General features: G+C 38.2%; 1 protein-coding gene across 4 annotated transcripts; it reads right to left on the reverse strand.

Moving 5' to 3' along the window:
• Positions 1 to 4,838: 4,838 nt before the first annotated feature.
• SLC17A2 (solute carrier family 17 member 2) lies at positions 4,839 to 24,508 on the reverse strand. 4 transcript variants are annotated; one of them, XM_020886610.2, is made up of 12 exons: positions 24,339 to 24,508; positions 17,451 to 17,561; positions 15,972 to 16,186; positions 12,805 to 13,038; positions 12,634 to 12,721; positions 10,582 to 10,668; positions 9,281 to 9,399; positions 8,997 to 9,158; positions 8,377 to 8,509; positions 8,147 to 8,294; positions 6,694 to 6,784; positions 4,839 to 5,523 (listed from the first exon to the last, which is right to left on the reverse strand). In XM_020886610.2, the coding sequence occupies exons 2-12, from the start codon at positions 17,476 to 17,478 to the stop codon at positions 5,389 to 5,391; spliced, it is 1,440 nt and encodes a 479-aa protein (XP_020742269.2). In that variant the 5' UTR covers positions 17,479 to 17,561; positions 24,339 to 24,508; the 3' UTR covers positions 4,839 to 5,388. The 4 variants fall into 4 exon arrangements, with proteins under 4 accessions (XP_020742269.2, XP_020742270.2, XP_070312361.1 ...); XM_020886611.2 differs by lacking the exon at positions 24,339 to 24,508 and adding an exon at positions 24,072 to 24,332; XM_020886614.2 differs by having other exon boundaries at positions 5,453 to 5,523; positions 6,659 to 6,784.
• Positions 24,509 to 24,717: the final 209 nt, after the last annotated feature.

The following is a 24,717-nucleotide window of genomic DNA, read 5'->3' on the forward strand; positions in this document are numbered from 1 at the left end:
TCAGTATTCTTGGCTGGAGAATGTCATGGACAGAGGAGCCTGGTGGGCTACAGTTCATGGGGTCACAAAGAGTCAGACACAACTGAGTGACTAAGCACACACCAGATAAAATAAAATGAGGAATGACTTCAATTAGAATAAATATTTCATGACATGATTTGATTTTAATAAAAAAGTAATCGTCCAAGTTTTTTGGTTGGAGGATTTTATCAAATACATCTTGAAACTTGGTACTCCAGGAAAATAGTCCAGCTTCATTTGAAGAACTAGTTACCTAACCTGCCTTGCTTCAGTTGTTCTGAACTCAGAACATTTCAACTCTGACCAATCTTCTCCTATAAAAAGAGCCACACACAGCAGACAAGAAAAGGCAAGAGAACCATAAGCTAGATGAATATTAATCATTAACAGGTAATCTCCAAACCAATATTTGGAAACTCTTTGTTTACACTCTAAGTATCGCTCCACAAAAAAAGGTGTAGATGCCTTTTTTTTTTTAATAGACGGATAGTGTGAACATAGGCATATTTTCAGGAAATTTTAGAAACTAAATTGGAACTTAGGGAGCTTGATGAAGACCTTGGGAAATGTGTTCATGTGCTTTTGGCACTGAGAATTCCATGGAGAAAACAAAGTAAAAGATCCAAGGATAAAAGTCAGCAGAAATTAGAAGACAGATATAAGGTTCTAGCATATTGATAAACAGATGAAGGATTTCCAACAAACAGAGAAGAATCACTAATTAAAAAGCAAATTTGAAGGAAACTCTAAGACCACTAGATGAAAAGCAAATCATACATAATGTTCAAGGCAACATCAGTTGGAAGTGATTAACAGCTTGGAACATCTTGGTCAAAGTATGGATTTCAGGTTAAAGACAGAATCTTATACCACTGAGTCTAAATATACCTCTCCTACAAAAGTTAGCTGGCTGATCAGACTTCATTATTATAATAGACACAAGAAAAGACTTGAAGGAAGTCAATACTTGCTAAGTTAATATTTTAATGTATTAAGGTTCCATAATGATAGTATTCCTTTGAAAAAAGAAATTATTCACTATTATGGGACTAAGGATTATTCAAGTACTGTTTTAAAATATCTCCACTGAAATATATTCAGAAGAAGTGGATGCAGGGGGTGGGTTCATGAAAAAAATATGTTAGTGGCTAGGGCTAGGCTAAGGTAAGCAAGAGGTACCCATGATGCAAAATTAAGGAGATACTCACTCTCATATGGCAATTCTGTGCTTGCACAAAATAAGCCTGAGAAAGAGTGCCTCCCTGGCACCTGGCTTGCCTTACCCTAGTGACCCTTGAATTAAGTTCAAATAACAGTGACAATTATGATATTCAATAGAATGCAATTCTCATATGCAAAGTACTTAATGCGACACTAGTACATTAACTACAAGAAGTTAGAGCAAAATTTCAGCGAACGGCAATGAAGCCAAGGCACTGTACTTAGGTGAGACGTTCAGATGTCTCAGTGTACCAGTGAGTAACACTGAGACATTATTCACCTTTTACTCCATAGGTTATTAACTTGAGAAATAAAGCATTAAGATAACAATAAATTTGAGGGCACAACACAGCAAAATGTAATCTTCACACACAAGAGGACTACAAGTCTTCCTCTATGCCTTAAATTGTTTCATTTAAATAAAAATAGTCAAAACAAAATTTATAAGTAAAACAAAGGGAAACAGGAAGCAAGAATGACAAAAGATAAGGCTAATATATTAAAAAATGAGACAAACTCTCTTTGAAATAAATAAATCACTAAGTGGTCTAATGAAGAAGCAGAAAGAAAGCACACAGGCATCATGTCATAGGTACAAAAGAAGCTCAAACCTCAGCTATAGAAAAACATGAATATGTTATAAAAAGATAATTGATAAATCATTGGAATATTTCACAAATATAATTTAAATTATGTATAAAATGGATGATCTTCCAAGATATCTTAAGTTGTCAAAACAGATGGAAGAAAATATAGAGCCCTTTAACAGGCCCATAACACAAAGGAAATAAAGCCTCTTATCAAAGAGCTCTTCTCAAAGTAGCTTTGGTGGTGGTTTAGTCACTGTTGTGTCTGACTCTTGTGACTGTAGCCTGCCAGACTCTTCTGTCCATGGGATTTAAGCCTACATAATTATAAACCAATGCTTTCAAGCCTTCACATAATAATAACAACAATAATAAAATTTCCATTCTAGTTAATTTTTTCAGAGTATTGGGGAATAAGTTCTCCTTTCTTGTTTTGAAATCAGCATAAACCCCATATCCAGACATGACACTCATGCATCCAGAGTCAATGTCATATACCAGTAAAGCAGCAGAAGTCCTGAAGAAACCATCAGTGAATCAAATTCTGTGGTCTATCAAAAGAATACTGAAGAAACAGTTTGCTCAACATTAAGAACTATATTAATGTACAATATTTAATAATCAAAGAGAAGCAGATCATCTCATTCAATAGATATCAATATGATTTTTGAGAAAAACAAATTACATTAAATGTTAGAAATGAATATTAGAAAAGAATTGTTAATGTTAGAAACAACTCTTTGGGATGGGGAGAGATGGATTAGAGATGCTTCCTATTAACCACAATGCATCTATTCTGAAGACGTTAGGAAATGTGGACGGTAACTGCTTCAGACCATCAAATGGAGAAAGATAACTGAAGTGCCTCTGACACACAGATGTTATTTTTCAGGAATAATCAAAGCAGGTGCTCAGAAAGCCTAGAAATGCTGAGCCATTGTTGTTCTTACCTTTACCTCCGAAGACAACTGATGCTTCCAGGGATAGGGTTTCTTGGGAAGCCTGAGCTTGCTCATTTAGGTGTTTAAGAACTTAGACTTTAATCCAGAAGCTGACAACAGAGACTGCCCTGCTGCCTTCTCTGATGCTGGTGGGTCGGGCAAAGGAGGAGGAATCTGAGGATCAGGGAGAATGGGAAAGTAGAGATCAGGGCTCCTTCCCAGGTGTCTGTCTGTCAGACCTAAGCTGAAGAGAGAAGAGAAACTTTGAAGTGGATGAAACATGGAGTTTAAGTAAATGTTTTATTTTTAATACACATAAAAATATACAAATCATAAATGTACACTTTTCACAAAGTTAAAACACCCAGGCGACTAGCACCCAAGTAATGGATTATTACCAGTACCTCAGGAGCCTCCTTTAAGTGCCGCCTTCCCTCTCCTACCCAAGGGGAATCCTTACCTGGATTTTTAATAATTAGCTTTGTCTGTTTGAAAAAACAAAACTCTATTTAAACTTTGTTTTAGATTCTTACTACTCCCTACTGAGTGCTCCTCCCTTTTTACTAACTTATTATTTTGTATTGGGTTATAGCTGATTAACAATGTTGTGATAGTTTCACGTGAATAGGGAAGGGACTCAGCCATACATATATGTGTATACATTCTCCCCCAAACTATTTAAACTCCTAAAAGAAGATAACTTTTGTCTTGTTTCACTTAAAATGTGTTTATGAGATCCATCCATGGTGTTGCATATTGTGGTCTATTTATTCTCATTGCTGTAGGAATAGACCATAATTTTTTAATCATCTTTCTCTTGACAATTAAGTTGTTTGCTGTTGGGCTATTACAAATAGTGCTCCTATGAACATTGCTGTATATCTTTTTCCAAATATCTGTGTACATTTCTAAGTGAAATGTCTAAATCATTGGAATGTCTAAATTTAGCTTTAGGAGATCACCAAGAGACTTTTCCCGAGTTCTTTTATACTCACAGTCATAGGGTGTGAGAGTTCCAGTTGCTTCATATCTTGCCAGTGTTTGTTGTTTTCCATTTTCTTTTATTTTTCCTTTTCTGTTAAGCACATAGTGGTATCTTACTGTGGTTTTGATATTCATTTCTCAAAAGTCTAAGGAAGTTGAAGGCCAATTTATACATTTATAAGCCACTTGAATTTTTCTTTCATGAAGTCCTTGTTCAAAACATTTGCCTATTGGGTAGTCTGGGTTTTTTCTCTTTTTTTCCTGTGTTCAATTTGCCCATCCATTATACTACTCCTCTCTTATGTTCTTCTTTTGGTTTACTACAAACTCTCCTTCCTCTCTAACTATAAATACCCAGAAGACAGAGCCAGAGTGTTCTCATCTCAGCATCACCCTCAGAGCCTGGCAATCAGTTTCCTTTAAAGCACTAGCTCAAAAATATTGAATAGGATTAGGAGATTCTCATTATCTTCTAAATTAGCCCAAGGCTCTAGTCCCTGTGGTTCTACTTGGCCTCTAAACATGCTAAGAATTTCTCCTCTAGGATAGCTGTAGCAAAACCGATATCAGCTCTTTGTGTAGAGACAGCCTAGAGGATGTGTTTTAAGTACTAGGAGTCAGAATTAATTCCTCTTAGGGTTGATGATGACTATCTGAGACTCTTGAGAAAATAAGGAAACTCTAAAAAAGGTCAAATGATCTTTTTTAATCCTGAAAAGAATTTCTCTGGTATGTGATATTGTTCTATGATTTCTTACATCTTATGTCGTTAGGTTTCTTCTCTTCCATTTAAACTTTCATTTCATTTGAAAATGTCTCTGTTGCCTTCCTCCAATTTTCAATCTATGGTCCAAACTATCTTATTGTCTCTTCTAAAAGTTGCCACATTGCCTCCCTTCACATTCATTCTTTTTACGTTATAGGTTTTCCAATTCTATGTGCTCTCTCCTATGATCTTTAGCTAATCTAATTTAATCTCCTTGTCATTTCCTGGTTGTTAATATCCTGGAAATAGTTAGGATAAGTAAATATCTATTTTGCCTGATGGAAATAATCCTAGTGTAAATAATTTTAAAATGACCCATTTAATTTTAGAATGTGAATTTTAATAGAATGTAACCACATAAATAAACATCCATATTTCTCAATGTATAAAAACAATAAAAATGTTAATTCTATGGATTACAGCCTTAAAATTATATTCTGTGCTGAGCTATATAACATACAACTATGGATATAGTAGATATTTTCTGCACCTATAATAACCCCCATGAAGGTACTTATCAGTGATTATTTTCTCACAGATTTTTATTTTTTTAATTCTTTCCAAAAAGGAAAATTCAAAGGCAACGTGATTGATGTTTCAGGTTTTCCCAGCAGTTGTCAACCCTGGGTGTGTGTCACAAGTACTGGGGAGTGTCTAAAAACTAGTGATATCTGGGCTCTACCCCAGACCAATTCATTCAGAATCTCTGGAGTAGATCCCATTCACCTGGATGTTTTAGAGACTCCCAGGGAAATTGAACATGCAACCAAAATTGAGAACTGCCAAGTCTGTGGCCAAGAATAACAATAAGTAAAAAAATGTTGAAAAGTTAATGCAAAGTACTACATTGAAGTTTGTAATTATATCCTCAGAGACGGGTGAGAGTCCTTTCTTTGGCCCAGTGCTGGATTTCTGCTTGTCCAAATGTGAGGTAAAAAACCAGGCCAAACATGTTGACAGCAGCAGCTAGGAAAAATACATTCCTCCAACCAGACACAGAATCCTGGAGGCAAAAAAAAAAAAAAAAAACAACCAAAACCCAAAAATCAGAATTATCAATCTCAGAGTTGCTTCTCCATCAGTTCTAGAAAGACTCCATTTTGTATATTGCAACACTGATCATAAGAATCTAGGGAATGATATGCAATAACCACTTAACACCTTGAATTCTCAAAGAGGATGCTAAAAAGCACATTGGGTTCTGACTTGGAATGCATTTTTCTATAAGCCCCCCTAAATCAATCTATACTAATATTTTTATGGAAATTTGGATCTAGAGTCTTGAAAATATTATATTACTCATTTAAATTATGCCTAAAATAACAGCTTGAAGATCATCACTCTTCTGTTTTTGGCTATTGACATCAATCGCCATAACCCCCTGAATGGACACCTCTATATGATGTGAGTCATATTTGGTCTGACTGTGTGTGTCTCCTCTTGAAACCCTTATAAGTCATAGTTTATTTCTGGCATTATAGTCACAGTGGATTCCTAGCAATTTGGTCAAAAATTAACCTGAAAATAGGTCACCTAGAGATGTATTAAAATGATTTTTTTTGTTTTTGATAAATTGACTTATCACTGTCCTGCCATCCCAGCCTGGTTCTGCCTTTCCATCTTCCCTACCAACCCACACTTGGTACTGAGCAAGCCTCATGGCCCATCCTCCCTGCTTTGTCTCACAGCCATTCGTTTCACCCATGATTTAAATTCTCTTTAAGCTGGTCTTGGGACCCTTTGTGTTTCCATTTAATAATTATTTTAGAAATTGGGATTAATATGAACAGACTCTTCATAACTTTCCCCTTTCGCTCCTGTGACTTCATCTCTTATCCTTGACATGTATCATTCACTCTAGTCATAAGAGCTGTTTCATTCTTTTTTTCCTCCAGGAAGTCACATGTGCTATTTTCTCTGCCCGAACTGCTCATTTTCATCAATCTAACATCTATTCATTTTTTAGAAATTCAGCTTATACTTCTCTTTCCCTGGGAAATCTGACTTACCAGTGTCTGACTTAGAGTCCCCTATAAACAGAATAATTGTGTTGATATCCATGTTGATTTTCCCCATCAGATCACATAGTCCTTGAGAACAGGGGCCCAGCTGTGAATCCCCAGTGCCTAAAACAATACCTGCCACCTGCAGATGTTCAATAAACTGGCCCAACCTGACTGATAAGGAATCCAGTGGCAGTGGAAGAGATGATTCCTGCAATGAGCCCAAATCCCCTTGAGATTCCCATGAGGAAACTTGCATATCTGTGGAGAGATGATTTTATAGATGATTTTATATAGAAAGCTGCCTATGTCTTTTCAGTAACTCAACACTAATGCAGTTCAGCTCTAATAGCAAAGTCCTTTAGACTACTGCAGATTTTTTTGTTCACTTCAACACAGCTCAGGCAATATCAGTTTGCAAATCCTGAAATCACTTATCTACCAACTCAACATCCAACTCTTTAGGACCCCATGGACTATAGCCCGCCAGGCTCCTCTACTATGGGATTTCCCAGGCAAGAATACTACAGTGGGTTGCCATTTCCTACTCCAGGGGTTCTTCCCAAGCCCGGGATCGAGCCCGAGTCTCCTGCATTTCCTGCATTGGCAGGCAAATTCTTTACCACTGCACCACCTGGGAAGCCACAACACCAACTCTACAACTAGGAAACGATTCTATCTCCCAGGAGCCCAGGTTCCCACCCCAGTGTCTTAGTATGGCAGGCAGTTAGAGCAGTGGATGAGATAACAGACTCTGGAGAGATGGCTCGGGTCCAAATCCTGACTCTGCCTTTGCATAACCTCAGGCATGTCACTTAACTTTCTTGTGCCTCTATCATCTATCTCTCTTATAAAGTGAAGATACCAATAAGGCATGTCATTGTGCAGATCAGATGTGTTGATATATGAAAGTGAAAGTCACTCAGTTTTGTCAGAGTCTTCGTGACCCCATGGACTATACAGTCCATGGAATTCTCCAGGCCAAAATACTGGAGTGGGTAGCCCTTCCCTTCTCCAGGGGATCTTCCCAACCCAGGGATTGAACACAGGTCTCCCACATTGTGGATGGATTCTTTACCAGCTGAGCCACAAGGGAAGTCCAAGAATACTGGAGTGGGTAGCCTATTCCTTCTCCAGTGGATCTTCCTGACCCAGGAATTGAACAGGGGTCTCCTGCATTGCAGGCAGATTCTTTACCAACTGAGCTATCAGAGGGGTTGATGTGTGAGAAGTCCTTTAAATAGGGGTTGGCTCATGGCAAGCATATATATATATATATATATATATATATATATGATAGCTACTATCATCAACACTAAGGAAGCTTTTCCAAAATACATATGTGTGGGTCTTTTCCTAGAACACACAGTCCAGTCTCAAGTGGGGAAGCTAGGGAAGTTTTTCACCTAAATGTTATCAGCCAAGATTGGGCACCATTGTTCTAAAAATGCCTTAAGTCATGGCCATATACTGACATTTCTCGCTATTTGTTAGTACTCTGCCATCAATTTTTGCATGTCAACAACAAGAAGGAGTTACAAAAAGACCGAGACTAAAAAAAAAAGACCGAGTCTAAACCTCCAGAAAGGCCTGGGGAAGGGGACAAACAGGTAAAGATCTTACCGGGGGGCAACATCTAAGGTGTTGATGATGAATCCAGAATCACACAGGTTGCTGGTCCCAGGAATAAGTATCAGCAAAATAATGGTTGTTGTATAACTGGAAGCCACAAAAGGGAGGGCCACAGCACATAGTGATGGAAGGAGGAGCCCTGGGCAATGGGGAAACACTGTCAAGAACATCTGACCATGTGTGGAAAAGGGATTTGTTAACTGCGTTTTGCCTAGACTTACCCAAGGATGAAAAGAGTTTTCGGACAGTGATTAATCTAAGAAGATTCCTGGACAGGAGGAAATCTGCCAATTGACCTCCAAGAATTGTACAACTTGCAGCAGCAATAAAAGGCAGGGAGGACAAAACACCACTCTGAAGGAGGGAAATATATAGAGTGAGTAGTTACAGAGGTACATATGGCACCAGATTTTATTAGTGACACAGACCAACCATTAGCCCACCCTCCTGACACTCTGAGTTGTTTTAAAGAAATTGGCATCATTTTCTATAAGAAGAACACTGTCTCAGGTAAGACGGCCAGCACTTGCATTATACTGGTCTCCAGAGAAGAGCACAATTCATTTCTAAAGGAAATTGAAGCATCAGCTAGCATGGCAACATTGCATAGTGGTTAAGAACACAGATACTGTAGTAGCTCAACCACTGAATAATTGTGTAATCCAGGGAAGTCTTCCCTCTCTACGTGCCCTTATTTATACACCTGTGCATGGGAATCATTACAAAACTTCTCAATCATTGTGAGGGTTAAAAGAGTGATTATATGCAAAGCCAAAGTGTAGTAGAACTGTTTCTCCTTTTACCATTAATATATTCATAAAAGTACAGGAAGCATACTCACGTCTCTGATGTTGACACGGAGCACAGAACTGATATACGTTGGTAGGTATGTTATGATTATGGTGCATAACCAGAAATGGCTGAAAAACCCCGTGAAAATGGCCCAAAGTGGTAGGCATCTGACCATAGACTTTATGGGGACAGATCGTCTAGGAGAACTGGACTGAAAGGAAACATCTAATCAATATGGGTATCAGAACAGGTCAGAGTGTGCCTCTCCTGAGAGCCCCACACCCTACCCTGGAGGTCTCTGCATGGTCCACAAGTAGAAGGGTTGCACAGTACCTGTTGAGTCAGTGAAGACACGATGTGTTCCTTTTCTCTGATGCTTATGCATGGGTGATGCAAGGGGTCATCATAAATCACTGTGAACCACAGGAGACAGCAGACACAGCCAATGCTACCTGGGAAGCAGGGACCCAGTTAGTTTTCAGGTAGATTTGTGAGCTGGGGGAAGGGAGTTTCCTCTGAAGTAGCATATCTCCCCCCAAAACACACATGTTAATTCATGGTTATTTCACCATAAGGACCTAAATTTTACCATTTTTCATTTCAACCCACCTACAAATCTCCTTTTGACTAAATGTAGAATGCCATTTGACAATGTCAGAGCCCTCTGGAGGAAGCAGGAGCATGACATACCTTTGCATAGCTGATTAATTACTCTTCAGACTCTAGTGGATGCATAAAATTGGTGTGGCAAGGAAAAATTTCCAACACATTTGCAAAAGATAGTGTTATCATATTCAAATGATATATCCATTATGGATTTCCAGAAAAATATTTCTTAACAGTACCTGATTAACATGTGTGGACCAAAATTACTTGGGAGTAGCATCATTAATGAGAAAGCCATCCTAGCCAGAACCATATTGAATGATACCGATTAGTTAAAACAAAAAGATAGAAACTTGTCTCATTGCTGAGATTTGTCATCTGAAAAGATTCTATTTTAAAGACTCTGTGGATTAATGTTCTTTAAATTCCCTCTAATTACTGGATTTATCCATTCTTTTATTTGTAAAGCTATAGGTTGGGCACTGTGATAGTACCAAAGTGATGAAAAAATTATGGAATAGATTTCTTGCCTTAATCATCTCACTGACTAGTGGAGAGGAAAAAGGGGAAATAAATAATGACATGTCAACACAGCCTAGAAAAAAATTATCAGTAACCATCACAGAGGACAGAAAGACTTAATCTGATGGGATAAGACTTGGAAATCCCCATATGGAAGGGGACATTTAATTTGAACTTTGCAAGATTCACCCGGTAGAGAATAGGTTAAGGGTACCTTGGCAGAAATAATAATTATAGCAAAATATGAAGACAAATTGAAAATGTGCTTTAACAGCTTTGACATCTTAACTACATGTGGCAATTAAACATGGCAATTCAGATGTGGTGGCAGAGATTCTAAGAAGCCTGGGGTGAGTGTGTAAGGTTGCACTCTTGACTTCTCAGAAGTCAGCACCATAAAGATGCATTTTCTCTCAAATGGGAAGAATATGGATCATGGGTGCTGTAAGCATGAAAACAAATGCCTGGGAAGTGGAGATGTTAGGATTTAAGAGAAAGTGACTCACCAAAAATGTAGAAGATAAAAGGCCAGCCCAAGGCCTGGGAGATTAGTCCCCCCACACAGAGAATGATGAAGGACCCAAACGCTGACCCTGAAGAGAAAAGAGATTTAAAAAAAAAAAAAAAAAACTGAGGAAAATAGCAATGGTTGAATGACTTCGCTAGGTGTTATTCCAACAGTGAGGTGGCAGATTTAGGATTACTGGGTAATGAGAGACTTTATTCCAGTTCACAGATCTCCACCAGTAAAGTCATGGAAAATAATTAGAATTAATAAATCATAGTGAGATGCCACCTGATGCTTCAGTGGCTCCTTTAACACAAACGTGACCAAATCCCAAATCCATTTGTCATAGAAACTGTCTGTAAACAAAGCCCACAATATTTCTTTATAATTAGAGTTACATTTTGGTGAGGGCAATATGAGATTGGCAACAGAAAAGGAAAGTCTTACAAAAACTAATAAGATAAAGTCCTTGACCTCAAGGAGATTTCAGCCCAGTGAACATGAACAAAATTCACTATTAAAGTGTAATACACTGTAGACCTTTGAGTCTGAACATATTTTTCAGAGACTCACAATAAGAAATGTATTTTACATGGCAACACAGTATATACACAAATACAAATACACACACGTCAAACAAAAGTTTCATGAATCAATACTTAGCCTTACCATGTATAATTCACTCCAAAATTTTCTACTTTATTCTATTCATTTTTATTTTAAAACACTGGTTTTTGACCTACTAAATTGATTTTATGACCCCTTCAATGGGTCCCAATATGAAATTTTGGGGAAAAAATGTGAAATACAAATATGATAGTAAAACTAATTTTCTATGAAAGTATGAGGAGAAACACGAGGAGAAAATTAAAATTGATGATAAAATAAAAAATTGTTTACACATCCTAAGCAGTAGGGTGGATGGAATTTTTGTAGAAAAAGAGAGACTTTAAGTGCACTTAGTATGTAGTGTGACCTGAGCCTTGCTTACAGAGGAACATTGAGTGGGAAGGCAGGAGGAGACCATATGGTAAAGCATCTTTCAGGTCAGTTCAGTCTCTCAGTCTTATCTGACTCTTTGCGACCCCATGAACCGCAGCACTTTATATCCGTGTAATAAGATCTTTATCTGTAAGATGGAGGAATACATTGAAGATTCCCAGGCAAATTAGCAAAAATGCCCCATCTATGCTTTAAGGAGATAACTTGGCTTGATGGAAAGGGAGGTTTGAGGGAAACAAAGAGGAGAAAGACCAACTAGGAATATTCACAGTTAGAAGAGATGATAACTACACTGGAAGGAGCCAGAATGCAGGAGGGTTGTTTCTGTAGTAAAAATCTGCAGCCACTCATGGGACCAGGAGTGAAAGGCTTTATGACCCTCAGTTCTATTTTTCAAGTATAAAGCAAAGAGGAATGAAGAAGTTAGTCCTTAGTATGATTATACACTCAGAAGGGCAGCGTAGCATGGTGATCCAGAGTGTGCACTCTGGGACCAAACTGCCAGGGCTTAAACCTCAATTTTACCATCTGCTGGCTATTTGCCTCTGGGAAATTTAGTTAATCTTTGCATACTTTAATTCCCTCCTGTGTAAAATGAGAGTTTAAAATAATCATCAAAGGGTTGTTGTGACTATTGGCTTAGAAAAGTAAAGAGCTCAGAAAACTGCACTCTATAAACTTTACTTTCTAGCCTGATTTATCTCTTTACCACTGATAGTCTTAATTCTCATTTGCATATCTTTACTAACATGGTGTTTATACAGTTTACTTGATTTTTTCCACTTATGCAAACTCTTAAAGTTCTAAACTTTTCCTTACAACGCTTTTCTGACTGACCTCACAATGCTCACAATGGTCTTTTCTGTTTGAAGTCTTAGTGACTTTACAGGACAGGTATATTTATCTTATTTGTTGTGTGACTGTCTTACATTGTTGAATTTTTTTTGAAGCACTTTTCTCCCTGTCCCCCAAACCAGCCAGGCATAGAAGGAAAGAAGTGATAGGGTGAAGCAGATTACAAAGTTGTGATCCATACAAGCATTCTTACCTGATCCCGCAATACTGGTGAGCTTGCTTCGTTCAAGTGGCGGAGCCCATTTTGCCCATATTGTAAACTGACCTGTCCATGCCATACCCTGAAATGACAATTAGTAAGACTTGATTTCCAGTAGAATTCAGGAACCTGTATCCCACACAGAATGAGAAAGTAACTGGTTACCTGAGCCATGCCCTGGACTGTCCGAATCACAATAACCAGAATCACTCCAAAGTCAGCAGCCAATGGTGTAAAGAGGGTGAGAAGGGAGGAGATCAGCAAACCAGCACCAAGCATCTGTTTTGCTCCAAATATCCCTGCTAAATAGCCGCTTGGGATCAGAGTTAGTATTATCCCGTAGTTGATGGAGCTAAAGATGATACCCTGAGTTTCTGGACTCCATTCATATACAGAGACCTGGGGTGGGGGTTGGGGGGAAGGAAAATTCTTTACTAAGAATTTATTTTGTAAAAAATCTAATTTATAGCCAGAGCTGCTTGTGCTCAGTTGTGTCCGACTCTTTGTGACCCCATGGACTGTAGCATACCAGTCCCCTTTTTCCATGGGATTTCCCAGGCAAGAATACTGGAGCAGTTGCCATTTCCTACTCCAGGGGATCTTCCTGACCCAGGGATCAAATCTGTGTCTCTTTTGCCTTCTGCAATGGCAGACAGATTCTTTACCACTGTGCCACCTGGATTCTGGCCCTCTTATATAATATTAATTTTGGTTTTTCTCCATTTTTTACTAAACTTAAATATCCAACTTTTCCAAACAACCCATTATATTCCTAAATTGATTATCTTAGATGGAGACAAAATAGAGTAAATGAAGAGGAAAAGTGATAAAGAAATGATTATATAGGTCGTTGATAGGAAGATGTAAATGAAATACAGTGAAAGATCTCCTTTGGTTCTATTTTGGAACTATTTTGGTTCTAGTAAGTAATTCGGGTGACACGCTTTCAAAAAATTTCAAAACACATCTTTACTGAATGCTTATCAAAATCAGTCCCTAAAATCAAATTTAAAAATCATGGTCTATCCTAGCAGAACTGACTTCCTAAAACACATATTACACATTAATAAGACCACATTTCTCTTCTGATACAACCCAATGAATAATTTTTTTGTAGCCACTAGATACATGGCACCATGGTATACATTGAAGAGCTCCAAAATGTAAAATACAAAATATAAAAGAACTACAAATAAAGCAAGATACATGATTCATGTCTGAATTCAAGCTTGAGGATGAACTGCAGTAAAGTAGGGACTTTGAGAAGAGGGAAGAACAATTTGGGAAGGTCCCAGGAAGGAAGAAGTACTTGAATCATTCTTTGTAGAATGACTATGATTTGTATAAACAGAAATAGGAAAACTCATTGTCATTGAAGAAATACAGCAAAAGTGGACTTGTAGCATTTGGAATGATATGCAATGATTAGAAACTAACCAGGATTCTGACTTGCTCAGAGCAAAGACTGTTCCTGAGCCACTGACAGCAGATATGAGTGTCCTGAGAAGTGGGCCAGGTTCTGGAGAAGTGTAGCATTTCAAGAGAGGAGTTGGCAACTTGAAGGTATCCTGGATTCTTACGCACAGGAGTGTGAATGTGTAGAATGAATAATGGAAGAAAGATTTGAGGCAGAGAGGTCATTATAAATAAGCTGGCTCCAAGGTAACAAAATCATAAAATTAGAGGATGATTTTACTGTACATTTAGAAATGTACAGTAAATGATAGTTTAAAGGAAAACATTTAAATGGGGTATAATACCAATAGACTGGTTCCAAATAGGAAAAGGAGTATGTCAAGGCTGTATATTGTCACCCTGCTTATTTAACTTATATGCAGAGTACATCATGAGAAATGCTGGGCTGGAAGAAGCACAAGCTGGAATCAAGATTGCTGGGAGAAATATCAATAACCTCAGATATGCAGATGACACCACCTTATGGCAGGAAGTGAAGAGGAACTAAAAAGCCTCTTGATGAAAGAGGAGAGTGAAAAAGTCGGCTTAAAGCTCAACATTCAGAAAACTAAGATCATGGCATCTGGTCCCATCACTTCATGGGAAATAGATGGGCAAACAGTGGAAGCAGTGTCAGACTTTATTTTTTTGGGCTCCAAAATCACGGCAGATGGTGACTGCAACCATGAAATTAAAAGATACTTACTCCTTGAAAGGAAAGTTATGACCAACCTAGATAGCATATTAGAAAGCAGAGACATTACTTTGCCAACAAAGTCCATCTAGTCAAGGCTATGGTTTTTCCAGTGGTCATGTATGGATGTGAGAGTTGGACTGTGAAGAAAGCTGAAAGCAGAAGAATTGATGCTTTTGAACTGTGGTGTTGGAGAAGACTCTTGAGAGTCCCTTGGACTGCAAGGAGATCCAACCAGTCCATCCTAAAGGAGATCAGTCCTGGGTGTTCGTTGGAAGGACTGATGCTGAAGCTAACTCCAATACTTTCGCCACCTGATGCGAAGAGTTGACTCACTGGAAAAGACCCTGATGCTGGGAGGGATTGGGGGCAGGAGGAGAAGGGGACGACAGAGGATGAGATGGCTGGATGGCATCACCGACTTGATGGACATGAGTTTGGGTAAACTGCGGGAGTTGGTGATGGACAGGGAGGCCTGGCGTGCTGCGATTCATGGGGTCGTGAAGAGTCGGACACGACTGAGCAACTGAACTGACTGACTGAATGATTGATCTCATATAAATATAAGATGAACAGGTGATATTTTATTTAACTCATTGGCTAATGAACGAACTGGTAAGATGATACAACTGGTCCAAAGGAGAATTCAAGGAACCACATACTTATAAGCAGGAAGTAATGCTGAAATAGATGTTAAATATATGGCAAAACTAACTTATTCAACTGAAGGGCATGTGGAGGAGAGTATCAATTGATTTTCCACAAGACAAAATTCATTTTCAGAGCTATGGGCAAGAATCATTTTATTACTGTTAATATACAGAACTTAGAGTTGTAAAATGGCTCACAGATAATAAAAGGTACAGAAAACTGCTTAGAATCAGGCAGAAAGGTGTATTGAGACAGTGCCTAGTTTTTCATTGGAGATATCCAGTAATCTGTTCCTTTCTAGAAGCATCCACAACTTTTTCCAACAGTCACACCCACAACCTTGTAATCATAATCATCTCAGTGAAAGACTAATCACAGAGGTAAGCAATATCTCAGAGAACAATAATTCCAGACATTTTTAGTTTGTTATTGATAATTCATGTTCTATACACCACAGAATCAAGATCCAAGTCCTTTTTTCAAATTGGGTTTTCCCCTCTCAACAAAGAGCCTTGTTCTCCACTATACTTACTTCTGCTGTATTAAATTCCTTGATGGATCTGTTGGAGTGGTTGAAGGTGAATGCAAGAGGTCTTTCTGTGGAGGTATTGAATAAACCAGGCTGCTGAGTGCTATTCACCATGGCAATGATTGCAATGCTCAGACTCACACGCTGGGTTATCATGGTGAAGTTTGAGAAATGCATGATGAGAGCCAGTCCGTAGCGTAATGAACAGAATTCAGGACCTAGAGAATAACACAGATATCTGCAGTGAGTGCCTTTTTCCACTTCTCCCACTGCTAAATCTGAGAAAACTACAGATGATATTATGCAGTCTCACCATTTTTTCTTACTCAAATAACCACGACTACAACCCTCCTTTGACACAATCTTTAGTTGATTTCAAGATAATAAATCAGAGATGTTACAATCAAGTAAGATCCTTTTTCAGAGGATTCTTACAATCAAGTAAGGCCTTCTTCAGAGGTGTGGGTAGCACATGAAAATACAGGACAAACTAAATGAAGGTATTTATGTCACAGTGTTCCAAAATAAAGTGAATGGGGAAGATAAGGAAGAGTCAGTCACAGAACTTGAGTCTCCCAGCCTCAAGTCTGGGATCTCATCCATTTTGTATATTCGTTTACCATAAAGCTTGAAAGTTTATACATAGAGAGCTACTTTGAATTAAACAAATCATATACCCAAGCGTTCTCTTTTAAAATACCTGAGAGATAGTGCATAAATGAGCACATCCACTAACTCCTCAGTGTAATTTTCACTTGGAAATATTTTTGATGTATGTCACTAAACTCTGCCTTCACATATACTCAGCTTTAAAAAAGCTAACATGGGGAACCATTTTTACTGTTTGTAGGTGATATGGTACTGGACAAGTTGTCCTATTATAAGAGCAACACATTTTTAAAGTCTCCACATAGTAGAACAATGGGCCAATATTGAAAGGATTTCCACATGAATGAAAGATTAAAATTTTTCTCTGCATACTTGGGAAACTGGAACTAAAGAGAAATAGAAAGAGAACTTGTGAAGAAACAGATACAATATTCTAGAAGAAAGCATTTTTAATGGCCAAATAGGCTCAGGGATAGAATGGGTTGCCTGCAAAAGAATTATTTCCCTATTAATGGCGGTTTCCACACTCAGAGGAAATAGCTCCTGGGCAAAGATGTTACAACAGGAATTCATACATGGGTGAGGGGGTTTGTTTAAAATGACCTTTTCAGGCCTCATTTCATTTCTTATGTCCAAGGATTTATTGATCATTTGACCTAATATCTCATAGATAATTCAATGCTCCCTAAGGAAAAAGCAGTAGGTAATAGGATGAGAGGCTGGAGCTGGTCCCATATTACACTGAGACAGTCTTCACAGTAAGGAGGCTTGATGGAAAAAGGAGGAGAAAGGAGAGCAAAGTTGAGTGAAGAACACTGGAAATAAGCTTCTACTGTTCCATAAGTAGGCTGAGAATAAGAGATGTGGCTTTACTTTTCCTGGTGGAAGGCTTCTCATCCATTTGGCTCCTCTGGGAAATGGTACCACACTTTGTGGTGGAGATTTCCTCTGCCCTGAATCTCTTTTACCACGACAGGCTTTTATCTATAGGGAAGAACAACAATGCAAAACAAGACACACAAACAATTTTTTCATGTTAATGCTGCCTTCTCCCAGCATCAGTGAAAATTGTGATCCAACACAGCTGTATGATTTACATTTTGCAGTACACTTTCTTATTGTCATGCTTACAGAGGACTTGATTTTTATAAGAAAATCTGACTGTGAGTTCCGGCTAAATGATTTAGAGCTAGTCATTTAAATTCTCTAATTAGCCGTTTCCTGTCCAATAAAAATGTCTCATTTCTGAGTGGTGCTGCAAGAATTGAATGAGAAAATTGCAAACCACAGAGAACCATGCAAAGGTAAGCAGTATGATGGCTTGAGGCAGGTCAGAAGACATGAAAGCTAAATTGAGCTCAAGAGCTGGAGGAGGAAAGTTCCAGCTGACCACATTTCTGTTCTTTCTGCACAAACAGAACAACATTCACTCAAAGGTGTCTTCTTTGAACATGAACAATGACACTGTGTAACAGATATACATTACTGTAATATGTAACACCTTAAAATGCTTATTCTTATCTTTGCTAACATAGTTGGGACACTTTGCTGGGCTGAAAAGTTCTTCAAGTCACCTGTAAAATCATATTGAATGAGGGCTTTCTAATACAATTACAAATAAATTCAGCTATTTAACAGGCAAAGAGAATTCATGACTTCAAATTGGACACATTAAATTTGATATTTATACACTGATCTTCAGGGGATTCATACATTTATTTCTTTTCCATACAATCCTTATTCTAAGAACATTATCAGTTTTGCAGCCTTTCCTAAACTGAAGCATCCATGACCTCACAAACACATGTATCATACTTACATTGCATCATTCAAAGCTTTACATTCTTTCTGCACATAAATTTAATAAGACTTATCTCCACCCTTAAGAATATTATCTATGCTCATAGGATGAAAAATGATAATAAAAGAGACAGATGAAGAATTTTGTCCAAAAACATTATTTGTAGTATTATTACAGCATAATGTTGGAGACAAATTAACTTAAGCGTAAGAGTTTATGAATCAACTTTAATAGATTCTTGTACTGGACTTATTTGTTTTCGAACATATTGCATAACATTAAGGAAATGCCTCTACTCTAGTGTACAAAGCAGGCATTATGCCTGTGTTGATACATGCACACCCAAAAAGAGAGAAACAGATTTACACAAATGACAGCAATGGCCTTTTCAGGGTTACAGAACACACCATGGTCACGTTATGATTTTCCATATTTACCAACTGGTTTTTCAAACAATTCAGTTCAGTTCAGTTGTGTCTGAGTCTTTGCAACCCCATGGATTGCAGCATGCCAGGCCTCCCTGTCCATCACCACCTCCTGGAGCTTACTCAAACTCATGTCCATTGAGTTGGTGAGACCATCCAATCATCTCATCCTCTGTTGTCCCCTTCTCCTCCTGCCTTCAATCTCTCCCAGCATCACGATCTTTTCCAATGAGTCAGTTCCTTGCATCAGGTGCCCAAAGTATTGGAGTTTCAGCCTTAGCATCAGTCCTTCCAATGAATATTCAGGACTGATTTTCTTTAGAATGGATTGGTTGGATCTTGCAGTTCAAGGGGCTCTCAAGAGTATTCTCCAACATCACAGTTCAAAAGCAGCAATTTTTGGCACTCAGCTTTCTTTATAGTGCAACTCTCACATCCATACGTGACTATTGGAAAAACCATAGCTTTGACTAGACGGACATTTGTCGGCCAAGTAACCTCTCTGCTTTTTAATATGCTGTCTAGGTTTGTCATAGCCTTTCTTCCAAGAAGCAAGCATCTTTTAATTTCATGGCTGCAGTCACCATCTGCAGTGATTTTGAATCCCCCAAAAGTAAAATCTGTCACTGTTTCCACTGTTTCCCCATCTATTTGCCATGAAGTGATGGGACTGGATGCCATGATCTTAGTTTTTTGAATGTTGACTTTAAAGCCAGCTTTTTCACTCTCCTCTTTCATCAAGAGGCTCTTTAATTCCTCTTTGTTTGCTGCCATAAGAGTGGTGTCATCTGCATATCTGAGGCTACTGATATTTCTCAGTAGCAATCTTGATTCCAGCTTGTTCTTCACCCAGCCCAGCATTTTGCACGATATACTCTGCATATAAGTTAAATAAACAGGGTGACAATATACAGCCTTGACGTACTCCTTTCCCAATTTGGAACCAGTCCGTTGCTCCATATCTAGTTCTAACTGTTGCTTCTTTACCTGCATACAGATTTCTCAGGAGGCTAGTAAGGTGTTCTGGTATTCCCATCTCTTTAAGAATGTTCCAGTTTATTGTGATCCACACAGTCAAGGACTTTAGCGTAGTCAATAAAGCAAAAGTAGATACTTTAACGGAACTCTCTTGCTTTTTCAGTGATCCAATGGATGTTGGCAATTTGATCTCTGGTTCCTCTGCCTTTTCCAAAACCAGCTTGAACATCTGGAAGTTCACGGTTCATGTATTGTTAAGCCTGGCTTGGAGAATTTTGAGCATTACTTTACTAACATGTGCGATAAGTACAATTGTGCGGTAGTTTGAGGAATCTTTGGCATTACCTTTCTTTGGGATTGGAATGAAAACTGACCTTTTCTAGTCCTATGGCCACTGTGGAGTTTTCCAAACTGTACTGGCATGTTGAGTGCAGCACTTTCACAGCATCATCGTTTAGGATTTGAAATAGCTCAACTGGAATTCCATCACCTCCACTAGCTTTGTTCATAGTGATGCTTCCTAAGGCCCACTTGACTTCACAGTCCAGGATGTCTGGCTCTAGGTGAGTGATCACACCATCATGATTATCTGGATCATGAAGATCTTTTTTGTGTAGTTCTTCTGTGTATTCTTGTCACCTCTTCTTAATATCTTCTGCTTCTGTTAGGCCTGTACTGTTTCTGTCCTTTATTGAGCCCATCTTTGCATGAAATGTTCCCTTGGTATCTCTAATTTTCTTGAAGAGTCTCTAAACTTTCCATTCAGTTGTTTTCCTCTATTTCTTTGAATTGATCATGAGGAAGGTTTTCTTATCTCTCCTTGCTATTCTTTGGAACTTTACATTCAGATGGGTATATCTTTCCCTTTCTCCTTTGCTTTTCACTTCTCTCCTTTTCACAACTATTTGTAAGGCCTCCTCAGACAACCATTTTGCCTTTTTGAATTTCTTTTTCTTGGAGATGGTCTTGATCATTGCCTCCTGTACAATGTCACGAACTTCTGTCCATAGTTTTTTAGGCACTCTGTCTATTACATTTAATTCCTTGAATCTATCTGTCTTTTCCACTGTATAATCATAAGGGATTTGATTATAAGCAATTAGTAGTTACTTATTTTACACTCAGAAAAAGCTAAGGTGTCTTTGAAAGAACAATGATGAGGCTTCATACAGCATAGTCAAGATAGTTTTCTGCTTGCTAAATGTCTCTAAAATTCTGAGAACGAGATCACTCCATTTAAGTTTTAAATTTTCTTTTTCTATTATAAGAGACAAAATAGATGGCCAGTTGCTAACAAGAGAACATCAGTACCAGAAAATATGTTGGCTTTTGCTCTGTTTTGGAAGGCTTTCCAGTTCTACTAACATCTGGATGACATCAGGAATTCAGTTCAGGACTCAACACTCAGATCCCAGATGAAGAAACTGGAGTGGCCACCTGATTGACCTGGAGTTTGGACTACTTTCTATTTGATCTATCTTGTTATGTAAGAGTCCAAGACTTGGCTGAAGGCAACTTTTTAACTGTATGTGCAACTACAAGTACTTATACTCAAAGTTTTCTCATCAACCACTCCAACCAGTCTTATAAACATAGAACTCTAGAGCTGAAAGAGATTCAGAGTCTCTAACCCAAATGTTTGTTTTATTTTTAATAAGAAGACTGATGTATAGAAAGTTTGAAACATTGCTTCAAGTCACAGAGTTTACTGAGTCAGTACCAGGTCTCCTGATGCCCAGACTGGTGCTTTTTTCTACCTGTTAGTACAACTTCCTCTTTATGTTCACATTTTAAGTACAAGTTTAAAATGCAATAGGGTAGTTTCATTGTAAGGCATTCTAGGCAGAAATTTATATAATTTTAAGTTGTTTTTTAAATTGAAATATAGTTGATTTACAATATTATAATAGTTTCAGGTGTATAGCACAGGGATTCAGTACTTTTGCAGATTATCCTCCATTCTAGGTTATTACAAGATAATGGCTATAATTCCCTGTGCTCTACAGTATATCCTTCTTGCTTGTCTATGATTTTAAATTAAGTTTTAATCATTTATTCCAGAAGGAAATTTGCTGATGGAAATACTTTCAGGTTGAGCTTCAAATATTTAAAGAAATAAAGAAGACTCCTCTTTCTTGCTTTTTTGGTTAGTGAAATTATAACACAAACCTATGACTTTAGTTGTCCTTCCCTTCCATCTGCTGCCATCCCTACCTTAGCTTTCATGGTGTCAAATGCTATTTTAAATTTTGCCTCAACAGTTAACTTCTGTTGTTAACTTCTCTGCTTCCTGGTATAGAGACAAATACAGAAATCAGGCAGACATCCCAAACCATTCTAAATGAGGATCCTTCTGTGACATGGTAATGGAACCTATTTTTCTAAAATAATCACAGAAGCAAATTAAAGTATGGGATCTGTGAATTAGCATAACTGATATCACTTAAAGACAGTGGAATGATTTTTAGCCTAATCATAAACATTGTCAAGTGTCTTCCTACTTACGAGTGACATTTCTAAGAAATAGTGACTCCTACTGTTAAAATTGCAAATAGACATAGAAAAATTGGATTAAAATTAAGTTAAAGGAAAATTCTATACTTTAAAAATAACTTCATAACACAAAACAGAGTTGTATCTGGTATAAAATTAATAATATAGATGATTTAGGCATCAGCAAAAGATAAGATTTTTTCTTCGCTTATTGGGAGTCTAGAACTATTTTATTATCATTTTGTGTCTATTTTGTTTCTATTGCTGTTAGATTCCCCTTAATATTGAGCCTGTCTTGCATCATCTCTATTAGCTGAGTCCCCTAGTTTACTCAGAGTAAATGTTATATGTAGTTGAAAGAGCAGGAACCTGCAGTTCAAAGGGTATCCAAGGACCAAGTTTTTCTCTTGTCATTCAGTCTTGAGTAAACCAGAGCAGATTTTACAAGATCCCAGAACTTTCACTGTTTCATAGGAAAAATGGGGATAATGTTACTTCATTGAACTGTTGAGAATGAAAACAAAAGAATGAGACATGCCTTCTCAATGTAAAATATTATGCACTGCAAAATGTTATTGATATTAACAACAGGAATAATAGCAGTCACAAAATTGGCACTTGTGCCCTCTCTGATTAATAAATACAGGTTTATAGTAAATGAAATATCTTTCCATAAAAATGCTTTTGATTGATTGCTAAATTGGCTTTAAATGCTTCCTTTTAGAACTGGGTTCTTCTGGACTAGAATCTAGAAGATGGAGGAGGAAGGGATGTACCTTGCTACAAACATCAGAGAACATGCAAAGAAGCAATTTCTTCCATATTAGTAAAACTGAGACCTCTTTTTATCACTTGTTTACCTTTCTGAAAGATTGGCAGTTTGGGAATAAAATTATCTATTTCAGTAGATCCTTTACATCATGCTGTTAATTCATATGCATGTAATCATGAAGAAAAAAAGTGTACCAAGCAGTAATAGTGGGTAATCTTAGAAGGCAGGGTTATATCAAAATTAAGGTGCAACTGGGGCCCTGTCCACAGGGAACTCAGCTCCACTTGTAAAAGATAACACAGGAGTGCATGAGCACCTTTCCTCCAAGCAATGACCACAGGCTATGTCTTCCAAGCCTGTATGAGTCCATCTATGCTATGGAATTGAGATGTTCCCTGGGCAGGTGGGGAGAGGGCACCTTCCGTGGGTCTTTGTCCTCAGCTTCCCATCATAGCACTGAGAGCTACCAACCACAATCTCTCTGGACACCTTTCCTCAGTTGTACAATGAGGGCCACAAACCAGGTGATCTCCACAAGTATACAAGTTTTCTTGCCTCAACCTTATTCACGACTTTGTTCATATTCTCCTGTTTCTGAGAGACAATTTCAACTATATACAGAAATCTGAAAAGGCTAATGAGTCACAGTTGCTGCTGCTGCTAAGTCGCTTTAGTCATGTCCAACTCTGTATGACCCCATAGATGGCAGCCCACCAGGCTCCCCTGTCCCTGGGATTCTCCAGGCAAGGATACTGGAATGGGTTGCCATTTCCTTCTCCAGTGCATGAAAGTGAAAACTGAAAGTGAAGTTGTTCAGTCATTCCGACTCCTAGTGACCCCATGGACTGCAGCCTACCAGGATCCTACGTCCATGGGATTTTCCAGGCAAGAGTACTGGAGTGGGTTGCCATTGTCTTGTCCATGAGTCACAGTCCCCAACCCCAAACCTTGTTAGTTCTGATCCACTATTTTATTCTGCAGCCAAAGTCTGTCAGACTTATCAACGTGTCGCAGTAAATACTCACGGAATCCTTGGAGAAGTGACCATTGTCCACAGAGTCCATTGGCACTGGTGGCCTCTCAAGTCTTGCTCTCTCTAGGGTCTTGATTGAATCAATTGCATTTTTAAAGAAAGTCTCTTCTTCACTTTGAAACCAGGAACCATTCCCAGAGGGAGATTCTTATGCTGCTGACAATGTTTTTCCTCTGACTTCCCCTCAAACTGTTTCCTCCCTTTAACAGATCTCTGATTAGTAATTATCTTCCAACACAAAAAGAAGAAATTCACTTACCTTCACCATTAAACCAGTGTTGTAAGCCCTAGACTATAAGGCTACCTTTAAGAAAGAAGACATTTTCATCCCTTCTTCCTTTTCAGATAATTCCACAATTTCACAAGGATAAATAATGTGTCACATGGCAGGCAGACTGAATCAGGTTTAGCCCTACATTCTCAGAGCAGAGAGCCTGAGGTTGGCTTTGCCGCTTAATTTTTAACTTCATTTTCAAGTTCTCACTGATAAAATGAATATCTCAAAAGATGACACCATGTTTTTCTGCTTTGAACTCTTCAGACAGCCGACAAAGTCAACAAGCCTTTTTTCCTGAAAGGAAGGCAGCGTGGCATGGAAGAAAGAGCAGGGCTCCTGGAACTGGAGAGATGAGGTTAAC

The sequence above is a fragment of the Odocoileus virginianus genome, chromosome 27 (genome assembly GCF_023699985.2).
Source record: "Odocoileus virginianus isolate 20LAN1187 ecotype Illinois chromosome 27, Ovbor_1.2, whole genome shotgun sequence".
Taxonomy (NCBI): Eukaryota; Metazoa; Chordata; class Mammalia; order Artiodactyla; family Cervidae; genus Odocoileus; species Odocoileus virginianus.

What these genes read in the sequence shown, in the direction of transcription:
- SLC17A2 (XM_020886610.2), bottom strand. Translation starts at nt 17,478, where the DNA reads ATGGATGAGAAGCCTTCCACCAGGAAAA. An exon ending in TGTCTTCACTGACTCAACAG is followed by an intron (nt 9,159 to 9,280) that starts GTACTGTGCAAC and finishes GTTTCCTTTCAG; the next exon opens with TCCAGTTCTCCTAGACGATC. An exon ending in ACCTTAGATGTTGCCCCCCG is followed by an intron (nt 6,785 to 8,146) that starts GTAAGATCTTTA and finishes ATCTCTCCACAG; the next exon opens with ATATGCAAGTTTCCTCATGG.